Source organism: Peromyscus leucopus, chromosome 3, assembly GCF_004664715.2.
Source record: "Peromyscus leucopus breed LL Stock chromosome 3, UCI_PerLeu_2.1, whole genome shotgun sequence".
Taxonomy (NCBI): domain Eukaryota; kingdom Metazoa; phylum Chordata; class Mammalia; order Rodentia; family Cricetidae; genus Peromyscus; species Peromyscus leucopus.
Genome location: NC_051065.1, coordinates 157,320,508 through 157,332,673, shown reverse-complemented (window position 1 = coordinate 157,332,673; position 12,166 = coordinate 157,320,508). Strand labels below are relative to the sequence as shown.

Sequence of the window (12,166 nt, the reverse complement as noted above, 5' to 3'; positions counted from 1 at the left end):
GGCGTCGCGTGCTGCTGTTCAAGTCCAGGCCTTGCGCTGCCTGACCCTTGGGCTCCGCGGCTCAGCCTCGGCCTCTTCATCCGCTCTGATGCAGGATAGACCCTCAGGTACCTTGCGTGGGTACCATGACCAAGTGAGCAAGGCTTTTACCCCAAATTCTTGGCAAGGCTTGGTGTTTGCGGGAGCAGCTTCAGGACCTTTTAGCCTTTCCTGGAAGCTGGTTGGTGCCTTTTCGAAGTCAGACGGCCCTGACGTGCACTAGTGTTTCCACCTGAACAATGGCTGTCAGGGGTTACATGTAGTGGGTAATACAAAATTTTAACTTCTGCCGGGCGGTGGTGGCGCACGCCTTTAATCCCAGCACTCGGGAGGCAGAGGCAGGCGGATCTCTGTGAGTTCGAGGCCAGCCTGGGCTACCAAGTGAGTCCCAGCAAAAGGCACAAAGCTACACAGAGAAACCCTGTCTCAAAAAAAAAAAATTTTTTTTTAACTTCTTTTAGGTGTTAAAATTTTTTAGTAAGACTTATTTAATGTGTATGTATGTTTTGTCCTCGTGTATTTATGTGCACCACATGCATACAGGAACCCGAGGGGGCGCATGATCTGGAAATGGAGTTAGAGGCAGTTATGAGCAACTCACATGGGTGGGCACTGAACCTGGGTTCTCTGAAAGAGCAGCAAGCCCTCTTAATCCCAGTGCTGTCTCTCCTGCCCTGGGACGTTAACTGTTAATAGAAATCATCGTCATAATTAAGAATTAAGGTCTGATGGTAGAAGCACAATGCTAATTGGGCGTGGTGGCGGCCCATGCCTATAATCACAGCTTTCCGGAGCTGGAGGCAGGAGGACCAGTTGGTAATTGCCATCGGCTATATATGAGTTCCAGACCATACAGGGCTACACAAGACCCTAACAATTGAAAATGATTAAAACAAAGAGCACAGATTCTGGGTTACATGAGGCCCTGTCTAAGAATTGAAAATAAATTAATGAATAAAACAAGGAGTGCAGATTCTGGAGCCAGACTACCGGAATTAGAATCCCAGCCCTTCCCCTGATTAGGAGAGTAATAATGGTACCTGTCTGAAGTCAGCATGTGAGGAATAATTGGATTATAATTAAAGCACTTAAGACAGGGTTTTTGTTTTGTTTTTGAGACAGGGTCTCACTGTATCTCTGTAGCTGGCCTGGAATGTAACAGGTCACTATGAAGACCATTCAGTCCAACTTACTTGGTAAGACCTTGTCTTAAAAATATGGCCCGGCGTGGTGGCACATGCCTTTAATTCCAGCACTCGGGAGGCAAAGGCAGGCAGATATCTGTGAGTTCGAGGCCAGCCTGGTCTATAAAGCGAGTTCTGGGACAACCAGGGCTGTTACATAGAGAAATCCTGTCTCAAAAAAACCTAAAAACGAGCAAATAGGTGCTGGGGAAATAGCTCAGTGATTTAAGAGCACTTCTTGCTCTGCAGAGGACGTGGGTTTGTTTCCTAGCACCCACAGAGTGGCTCACAACTATCTGTAATGTCATTTCCAGGGGCTCCAATGCCATTTTTCTGGCCTGTGTGGGCATCACGTATGCACATGGTCCACATATACAGTCCAATATTCATACACATAAAAGTTAAATATTTTGAAAGTGAAAAAATGAAAATTGGGGTTGGGGATTTAGCTCAGTGGTAGAGCGCTTGCCTAGCAAGTGCAAGGTCCTGGGTTCGGTCCTCAGCTCCAGAAAAACAAAACAAAACAAAACAAAAAACTGAAAAAAAAAATGAAAATTACTGTCTCTGGCAGGAGAACTCTTGCCTAGCATTCACAAGGCTATGGCATTGAAAAGAATAAAACATGTTCGGGGAAATCGTCCCTGCTTTTCTTCATCGGTCCTGCTGTTGCTTGACTAACTGGCCTCCTAAGCCCTCATAATATCCTCGTTGGCAGGGATACTGTTGGTGTAACACTGCAGTTAGACAAATGTAGTTAAATACGTTAAGACCTTGTTATGCTGTAAACTTGCCGAGAGCAGGGATGAAGTCTGTCTTGTTTGCAAGCACTGCCATGCTTAGTCCCCCCCCCCCCCCCCCCCCACACACACACAGTACTGAGGTAACCAGTTAGAGAGCAAGTGGATGAGGCTGTGTCATGGTCCTCAGTCTCAGTTGAAGAGCTATATGGCTTTTCTCTTTGAGGGAGGCGCCGAGAAGCAACCTGGTGAAAGAAGCAGCCTTGTAAGTTGTAACGAGTCTTTCTCATTCTGCCACATGTCTCGGGGTTGTTACCTCTCCGCCTGCACATTCTGCTTGTTCTGAGTCTCCTGGCATCTCTGCCTTTCTTCTTCCCAGAGCTCCCTCTAGCCCTAGAAGTACCACCTATACCTCCTGCCTACCCATTGACCATTCACAGCTCTTTATTACACCAATCACAGCAGTACATCTTCACACAGCGTACAAATATCCCACAACAGTCAGTATGTCTTGAAGAGGTGTTAGCCAGCTGTAGAGTTGAAATGTGCTCAGCATTTAGATTTAGACAGCATGAATGTGAAAACTTAAACCCTCTGGTCGTGGATAAAACAGTTTAGAATGACTTCTAGTCTCTGGTTGTTCTTTTGCTGTTTGGGGTAAGCCACTGAACTAAATGTCCAACTTTTGGTTATTTTTTATTCCCTTAAGGAAGTAATATAAGTAGAGAAGACATTGGTCGATATGGTTTCCAAAAGAAGACGGTTAGACTCTGAGGCTAAAGAAACCGTGACAGAAGATGACCCCAGTAAGTATCTAATCTTTCAGTGTTACATGTGTATCACCAATGTGTGAGAAAGGAAAAGATGCAGAATTCTTACTTTTCAGAGTGCTGATGTCTGTCAAGGATTAGTGGAGAGAACACAGAGAATCTAGGAGATTAAGGACTGAGTTTCTATCTCAACTGCCACTTAAGTTTTAGATAACTGAACCTCACTCTCTACTTTCATAAAAAGAATTTTTATATATAAGCTGGGTAGGTGACCCAGTGGTTAAGAGCACGTGCTGCTCTTGCAGGGGACTCAGGTTTGATTCCCAGCACCCACATGGCACCCCACAACCATTCAATGCCCTCTTCTGGCCTCAGAGGACACCATACATTCATGTGGTGCATTTAGGTTCAGGCAGACATACAGTCATACACATAAAGTAAAAATAAATCTTTATAAGAATTGTTACAGAAACATTATCTAGATCCTAGTACAAAGATAAGAAATCTTCACCCTTTAGAAAAGCAGCTGGTCTGGGCATGGTGAGACATGTCTTTAATCCCAGCACTTGGAAGGCAGAAGCAGGAGGATTGCTGTGAGATTGAAGCCAGCCTGGTCTATATATTGAGCTCCAAAACTTGTCTCTTTTTACCCCTAAAAATGCTGTGCTATATTGGTGGTATATAAAGAAAAGTCATAGCCAAGCAGTGGTGGTGCACGCCTTTAATCCCAGCACTTGGGAGGCAGAGGCAGGCGGATCTCTGTGAAGTTTGAGGCCAGCCTGGGCTACAGAGTGAGATCCAGGACAGCCAGAACTGTTACACAGAGAAACCCTGTCTCAAAATGCTAAAAAAAGAAAAGTCATCTCAAAGCAAAGCAAGCCACCAGCAAAGAAGCAGTGCATGATTTGAGCAAGTGACAGCTGAGTTGACAAAGACCCTACGAGTCCTGAAAAGGAGGCTGAGGGATGGTTCAGTGAGGGAAGTGCTGGGCAGGCCTGAGGACTTGGGTGTCATCCCCAGAGTCCCTGTAAAAAGGCTGGTGTGATGGTTGCATGTGTAATCCGAGTGCTGAGGTGGTGGAGTCAGGAGGCTTCCTATGGTTTGCTGGCCGGGCAGCTTCATGTACTCAGTTAGCCCCAGTGAAAGACTATTCAGAAATCCAGGTGAGGTAAAGGCACTTGCTCTGCAGGCCTGGCAACCTGAGTTCAGGTAGGAAAGAACTTACTCCAAAGTTGTCCTCTGAGCTCACTCTCATGCCATAGCATGTGTCTGCACACGTTTTAGAAAAATATATCTAAATGAATATGAATTTTTAAAAGTCAAATTGGAGGGCTGGAGAGATGGCTCAGAGGTTAAGAGCATTGACTGCTCTTCCAGAGGTCCTGAGTTCAATTCCCAGCACCCACATGGTGGCTCACAACCACCTATAATGAGATCTGTTGCTCTCTTCTGGCCTTCAGGGACACATGCAAGCAGAATACTGTATGCATAATAAATAAATAAATTTTAAAAAAAAAAGTCAAATTGGATACCTCCTGAGGAACACTTGATGTTGACTTCTGGTCTAGACACACACACACACACACACACACACACACACACACACACACACACACACACACGGTACATGCAAAAAATAGTTCTAACTTGCATTTTGCATTTGTTTGGAGGCCTTCTAGGTTGGTTTTGTTTTTCAGATAGGGTCTCATATAGCCCATGCTGGCCTTCAACTCACTTCCTGAGTGCTGGGATTACAGGCATGCACCACCACACTTGACCACACCTGACCTTCACTGTGCTAGCTTCCCACTCAATATTCTGTGAAGCAACATTCAGAATTATTCAAACTCAAGGTTGAAACCCCTTTTTCTTCTTCAGCTCTAGGGATTGAACCTAGGACCTCAAACATGCTAAGTAAGTGCTTTACCACTGAGCTACTATCCTAGCCTTCTTTTTGCTTTATATTTTTGCCACTAAATTTCTTACTCTGAACTTGAACTCAGTTTTGTAGCCCAAACATACCTTGAACTTTCTATCCTTTTGTCTTGGCCTCCTGAGTAACTGGGATTACAGACCTACACCAGAGACCAAGTAGAAAAAGCTTGATTTAGAAAAAGAAATTCTAAGTTTCTAGAAATCTTTTAGTAAAGGGATTGAAGAATATGAAAAATTGGTAGAAAATTTGAGACTGAAAAAAAAAAAGTAATTTAGAAAATGGGTAAACAAGCCAGGCATGGTGGCATGTGCTTTTAATCCCAGCACACAGGAAGCGGAGGCAGGCCTATCTCTGTGAGTTCCAGGCCAGTTTGGTCTGTGTAGTGAGTTTCAGGTTAGCCAGGGCTGCATAATGAAACCTTGTCTCAAAACAAAAGCAAACCCCCCAGAAAATGGGTGACTATAAAGGTCATCCTTTAGAAATACCAGTTTCCAAAGAGAAACCGATTCTGATGTATGATGAGGGGCTGGAGATTCGGCTCAGTTGGCAGAGTGCTTGCCTGGCATATCTGGTTCTATCCGAGGTACTAGGAAAGGAGAGAAAAGTTGATGAGGAGGACCTTGGGTTTTGTGCTCTCAGTAAGTAATGATCAAACTGAATTTGTCCTTCTGGTTTTCACTACGTAGAAAGAGTTAGAATTACATCATAGGGGGCATAAGTAGATTTATTTTTTGAATTCAAGTCCCTGTTTTGTTATTTATTATGTGTTGAAAGCCTTGAGATGAAACCAACCTGAGCTGTGTACTGCAAGATGTGGTGCAGAGGAGCCTGTCCTAGTCGGTCTGCTTTTGTGGACAGATCATCAGTGCTCAGATTTGGCACGAATAAAGACTGTTACCAGAAGAGTTTGTCAAAGCATCAGACTCCAGGGACCATTCTCAGAATTTTGGCTGTAGCTCTGGAGTGCAGTCCAGATTGTGCAGTCCAGATTGTGCATTATAATAAAGCTGTTCAGTGGCTGCAGTGGACACTTGAGAGGCAGTCACTACTTTAGATTTTAGGTGGAAAATGTTTCCATGGTTATTTTTGTTACAAGTGGCACAATTTGTTTTCTTTATTGACAACTCATTTGATGAATGTTATTTTATTTGGTGGTTGTTTTGTTTGTGGGGAAGCCATGGTTGCTGCCCACCATCGGAGATGGTTTATTTTCCTGTAGAATCAGTGTGATTCTTCAGGAACAAAACAATTTCCTCTCAGAACATTTAGTCCTCGGTTTGTGTTTTTAATCTTTGCATTCTTCTTATTTTTGTGGTCGTATTCTTGAAGGTTTTATGTTTGTTTGTTTTCCCAGAAATCATGAAACAACCCTTTTCCAAACTGACAAAGAAATCTCACGATCCTCGTGAAGTTGAAGAAAATGGCAGTGTCTTTGTAAGGCTTCTTAAAACCTCTGGACTCACTCTTAAAACTGGAGAGAACCAAAATCAACTAGGTAATATTCAAAATAGACTTTTGAATTCAGTGAAAGTACTCAGGACTAGATCATGGATTTCCAGAATAGAGAGACTGATGGAGAATGGGAAGGTCTTCTCTCTTGAGAGAAGAAGGAGATGATTCCTTTTATAGAATGTATGTATGATCTTTTGTTTGTTTGTTTGTTTTTGTTTTTTGGGGGGGATTTTTTTGGTGTGGGTTTTTTTTTTTTTTTTTTTTTTTTTGGACAGGGTTTCCTCTGTGTAGCCCTGATCATCCTGGGACCCAGGCTCAAACTCAGAGATTTACCTGCCTCTGTGCCCCCACCATTTAGCCATGTTTACAGTCTTTTTTGTTTTTTTCTGTGCTTATGATCTTAATCTTCATGTTTTAAGGCCTGATAAATAACTATTAGATAATTGATCCCCCCCCCTTTTTTTTTTAGAAAAATCATTTGTACATTACTAGTAGTCCTTTGTGCTACACACACATTTGTGTGTGTGTGTGTGTGTGTGTGTGTGTGTGTGTGTGTACACACCCAGGAAGCAAGTAGATTTGTGTCAGAAGAAAACAGGTTGAGCCACGTAAGGCTGGAAACAGGTTTCTCGGGCACAGATACGTTGTCCTGTACGTGTGTGACAGGTTATTTGTGGAACACTTGCTGTCTAACACCTACCAGGTTAAGTCTTTTTCTCTAGATTTACGAGTTTGGCCGAAAGTATTCTTTGTAGAACTGGAGAGATAGCTAAGTCGTTCAGAGTATATACTGTTCTTCCAGAGGACCAGCGTTAGATTCCCGGCAGCCACATCAGGTATCTGGAACTCTAGCTCGGGGCCAGAGCCTCTGAACATTTCACATAAAAATAGTTTAAAAGAGAGAACAAAAAGAAAGTGTTCTTGGTGCATCCTCAGCTGTGAAGCTGTCCTTAAGGAAGGAGGCTGTGGTAGACGGTACACGTCATGTTGAACACTGTCCTTTCTTCCTCCCAGGTGTGGATCAGATAATCTTCCAGAGGAAGCTCTTTCAGGCCTTGAGGAAACATCCTTCTTACCCCAAAGTATGTATCCTCTCTGGGGTACTTTGCGTTTGCCGGAAGTACTGTGGAATTAGGCCGTAAAGACTTGCCTGGCACACAGTGGCGTGGCTGATAACAGTCACCTACAGAGCTCTCCTTCTCTCGTCTTAGCTGTCCAATCTTGTTTAGGTAATAGAAGAATTTGTTCACGGCCTGGAGTCCTACACTGAGGACTGTGACAGTCTCAGGAACTGCCTGTTGTCTTGTGAGCGTCTGCAGGATGAGGAAGCAAGGTGTGGAGAAAGAGGCTGTCTTCCAGAAGTTCAGTCTGGCAGTAACTGGACGGGCATGGGAAATGCAGTTTTCTTTGTTTTATAATTTTATTTTTTGTTTGTAACTCTTTTTTACTCAGAGTTAAAAATGTAACCTTAAGATTATTTAATTTGAGGCTAGAGGGCAAAGAACTAGAATGCTTATTTTGAAGCAGGGTCTTACTGTGCAGCCCTGTCTGTACTAGAACTCCCTATGCAGACCAGGCTAGCTCACAGAGGCTAACTTACAGAGGGATGCCTCCTCTGAATGCGGGGCCTAAGGCCAGTGCTTTCAATTCAAGCCTGACTTTGAGCCTGATCTTGAAGGGCTGTCTGTGTATTTAACCAGTTTTATAGAAAAGGTAGTAAAACCTTAAAACAAAGTAAACAAAATAGGAGCCAAATACCTCTCTATTTTACAGCACAGGCGCATTCTACTCCAAGAGTCTCGTCAAACTGCTTCTGGGGATTGATATTTTACAGGTGAGACTGCACCACCTTCCCTGAGAACGAGATGGATGTGATTTGGGGTAACTACTAGAGTAGGGTTAGTTGTGTTTACAGCAGCTGGTCTGTAAGTCATGTCTGTGTCATGGATTGTTATTAGGCTGGCTGATCTGGCAGCCATATTCATTTCCTCGGCACATGATTCTTGTTTATTTAAAAGGATATTTTAAATGATGTGTATGAGTGTGCCAGTGCCTGCAGAGGCTAGAGGCGTCAGGCCCCCTGGAGCTGGCGTTAAAGTTTCAAGCACCAGATGTGAGTCCTGGAAACTGAATTCAGGTCCTCTGCAAGATCAGCACACACTCCTAACAGCTGAGCCCCCTTGCCAGGCTGGTTCCCTTTTCTTACAGCTACATGCTGTGTGCTCTGAGAATTGTGTGATTATTGCTGTGTTTTCTCATCTGCACCATCACTTATATAACTCGACTTTGCCCTTTATTGACTCTTTTTCTGTCTCACATTTTAAAAAATTGGTGTATGTCTGGCAGGAGTGAGTAGGAGTATGTGCTTGTGAGTGCAGGTGGTGAAGGTGCCTGTAGAGACCAGAGGTGTTGGAGCCCCTGGACCTGAAGTTACAGGCAGTTGTGAACTGCAGGACATGGGTTCTGGGAATCAAACTTGGGTCCTCTGGAAGAGCAGTAAGCACTTTTTTTAAATTTTATTTTATGTGCATTGGAGTTTTGACTGCATGTATGTCTGTGTAAGGGTATTGGATCCTCTAGAACTGGAGTTACAGACAGTTGCGAGCTGCCATGTGGGTGCTGGGAATTGGGCCTGGGTCCTCTGAGTTAAGAGCAGTCAGTGCTCTTAACCACTGAGCCATCTTTCCAGCCCCCTCCTTTTTTTAATCTATTGAGTAGCCATTACCTTGACATGTTTTAATGTTTCAAATTGAACAAAGCTATATAATGAAACATATCTTTTCCCACCTGTCCTCCCTTCCCCCTTCCTTAGTTTCTTCTTAATATACTTTTTAATCTCTTATTTTTCCTTGGAAATCTTGAATATAATTTAGTTAGCTCATATCAAAGAGCTCCATTTTTATCTGAAGAGAAGACCTCCTTTGAGAACATAATCTTTTCAAGTCCTCGGTTTGAGAACATAATCTTTTCAAGTCCACGTTTCATGGACTAACAGTTAACATATTTAATAGTATCTGATTGTTTTAATTTTCCTTAACAAGCATTCTTTAATATTTTGGAGTGCAAATTATTGATGGCTTTGTATTCCAGCATTTAATATTAAAAATACAGACAGTATCTGTGTGAACATTCTTAGAAGAGGGTACCAGTCATATCATGATGGTTCCTCAAAAGTGCTGGTGGTAGAGACTTCTGACTTATTATTATATGTCTCCTTCAATTGATTATTATTATAGATAATAAGAAAGCCATCTACTGATGGAATAATTCTTGGGTTTTACTAGTTCCATAAAAATGTGTTGAGAACAGGTATGTCCACAAATCTCAACTACATGATTACCTCTTTGCTAACTTTGCTCTTTTTCTTAGAGGTAATTCAAGGTAGAATTTGTCCTCTGTGTTTTGTCCAGTCTCTCCGGCAAAATCTGATGCTGCGTGCTTAGGTGTAGTGCTGTCTTAATTAGAAGCAGCTGTTGTTATAAACCTCTCAAGGTTAAAAACCTCTTCTGGCTTTTTTTACATTGTCTCTGTATGATATCTTCTCCGTTAAACCCAGCTTACTGAATTCCTCAGCATTGTAGTAGCATTTTAGAGTCATCCGGCGACTGGCCTGAAGCTGTACCAGCAGGTCTGCTTGCCATTTTGACCTAATAACTAATACAGTTCTGTTGAATATTTTGAGACCATCTCCTGACTATGCATGTCCTCTCTTTTAGCCTGCCATTATCAAAATGTTATTTGAAAAAGTGCCACAGTTTCTTTTTGAAAAGTAAGTGGAATTATTCTGAAACATTAAGTGTACACTGATGCTTTTAGGAATCTCTGGAAAGTTTCATCTGAAATGTCCTATGGTCATGTTTAACATGCCAGGTTCCTGAGTGAGTGCTAATATTTTATCTATTACTTCATAAATACTAAGTTCATTGTTAAAATAAATATCACATGTGCTGGTATGTATGGTTTTTCTTCCTAGAAGGGTACATAATAATCTGGTAGTAGTGGCCATTTCCTCAGAGGGAGCCAGTTGACAAAATCTTTGCCATTTATTTATTTATTTATTTATTTATTTATTTATTTATTTATTTATTTATTTATTTATTCATCCATTCCTTTACTTACTTACTTACTTACTTACTTATTTATTTATTTATTTATTTATTTATTTATTTATTTATTATGTACACAGCCCAGTTGACAGAGTCTTTGCCATTTATTTATTTAGTTATTTAGGATTTATTTTATTTATTATGTACACAAGCCAGAAGAGGGTGCCAGATCTCATTACAGATGGTTGTGAGCCACCATGTGGTTGCTGGGAATTAAACTCAGGACCTCTGGAAGAACAGCCAGTGCTCTTAACTGCTGAGCCATCACTCCAGCCCTTTGCCTTTTATTTTTAAAGTGTATGTACTGCTTATATTTTAAAATTACTGTAGTGGGGCTGGAGAGATGGCTTAGTGGTTAAGAGTACTAAGTGCTCTTGCAGAATACTGGAGTTGGATTTCCAGCACACACAGGACAGCACACCACCATTTCTAACTCCTGCTCTAGGGGATCTGTTGCCCTCTTCTGGCCTCCAAGGTTACTGCATACACATGGTGCTCAGACACTCATGCAGGTAAAATATCCATATACATAAAATAATAAGTAAATATTTTTTTTAAAAAAAGTGTCAGGAGGGAAAATGACCAGCTTAATTTAAAAGGACATAAACATAAAATCTCAAGTATAGGAACATCAAAGATGTAAAAGTTCAATTTCATTAGCAAAGTCAGAAATTTAAAATAAAAAATGGGGCTGGGTGTGGTTGTACCACCTTTAATCCCAGCACTAGGGAAGCAGAGGCAGGTGGATCTATGAGTTCAAGACCACAGTGGTCTACAGAACAAGTTCCAGCATAGTCAGGGCTGTACAGAGAAATCCTGTCTTGAAAAAACAAATAAATAAATTTAATTCAATAAATAAAAATGCCATGCAAACTGGGTGTGTAGCTCAGTTGGTAGAATCCTTGCCTAGCCTGAAGACCTGAGTTTGATTCCCATGACCACAGGAATCTCAGCACTCCTGAAATGAAGGCAGGAGGATCAGAAACTCAAAGTCATCCTGTTACATAGTAAGTTTGAGTCCAGCCCAAGACACATAAGACCCTGTCTCCAAAAAGAAGGAAAGATAAAAGGATAAAATCTCAAGTGCATTTCCCTGACACCCAAAGAGTCTTTGTTAAGTATACTGAACAGTTACTGGCATATGTAAATGAGCATAAATCAATCATTGCGGAAAGCAAGTAAGTTGTATGTCTCAAAACCTTAGTGTTACGTCTGGTGGCTAGACGTGGTCCGTGCTTAAAATACCAGCACTTAGGAAGAGGAGGCAGGAAGATGAAGGATTCAAGGTCATCCTTAGATACATAGTTCCAGGCTAGTCTGGCCTATGCTGTGAGACCCTGTCTCACAGTAACAAAAAACAATCTTTAACCCCAGCATATGGGAGGCAGAGGCAGGTGGATCTCTGAGTGCTCAAAGCTGGCCAGATCTACAAAATGAATCCATGTCTCAAAAACAACAAAAGAACTGCTCTTTTCTTTTCTTCTTTTTTCTTTTGTTTTTGTTTTTCAAGACAGGGTCTCTCTGTTTAGTTTTGGTGCCTGTCCTGGATCTTGCTCTGTAGACCAGGCTGGCTTTGAACTCACAGAGATCCGCCTGACTCTGCCTCCCAGTGCTGGGATTAAAGGTGTGTGTGCCCCCACTGCCCGGCAGTTTATAGACTCCATTTATTTTGCTTTTTTGTTTGTTTGAGACAGCTGTTAAATAGTCCACACTGGCCTACAACCTGCTATCTGTTCGAGATTGACCTTGCACTCATGATCCTGCTTCTGTCTCCCCAGTACCGAGACGGCAAGGGTTTGCCATTTTGTTTGAGAAATGTGTTAACTTCTTTTTTTTTTCCTCAAAAAGGGTTTCTCTGTGTAGCTCTGACTGTCCTGGAACTCACCCTATAGACCAGGCTGGCCTCGAACTCAGAGATCTGTCTGCCTCTGCTTCCCGAGTG

General features: G+C 42.2%; 1 protein-coding gene across 3 annotated transcripts in view; it reads left to right on the top strand.

The window, feature by feature from the left end:
- Positions 1–12,166, top strand: part of Fancd2 (FA complementation group D2) — a 68,221-nt gene that overhangs the window by 126 nt on the left and 55,929 nt on the right. For 2 of the 3 annotated variants that reach the window (XM_028863940.2, XM_037204267.1), the window contains exons 2-7: positions 2,670–2,766; positions 6,021–6,161; positions 7,133–7,200; positions 7,348–7,451; positions 7,892–7,952; positions 9,835–9,887. In XM_028863940.2, the coding sequence (XP_028719773.1) occupies positions 2,703–2,766; positions 6,021–6,161; positions 7,133–7,200; positions 7,348–7,451; positions 7,892–7,952; positions 9,835–9,887 (491 nt within the window). In that variant the 5' untranslated portion in view covers positions 2,670–2,702. Of the gene's footprint in view, positions 134–2,669; positions 2,767–6,020; positions 6,162–7,132; positions 7,201–7,347; positions 7,452–7,891; positions 7,953–9,834; positions 9,888–12,166 lie in introns of all 3 variants that reach the window. The other variant, XM_037204266.1, reaches the window with a different exon arrangement.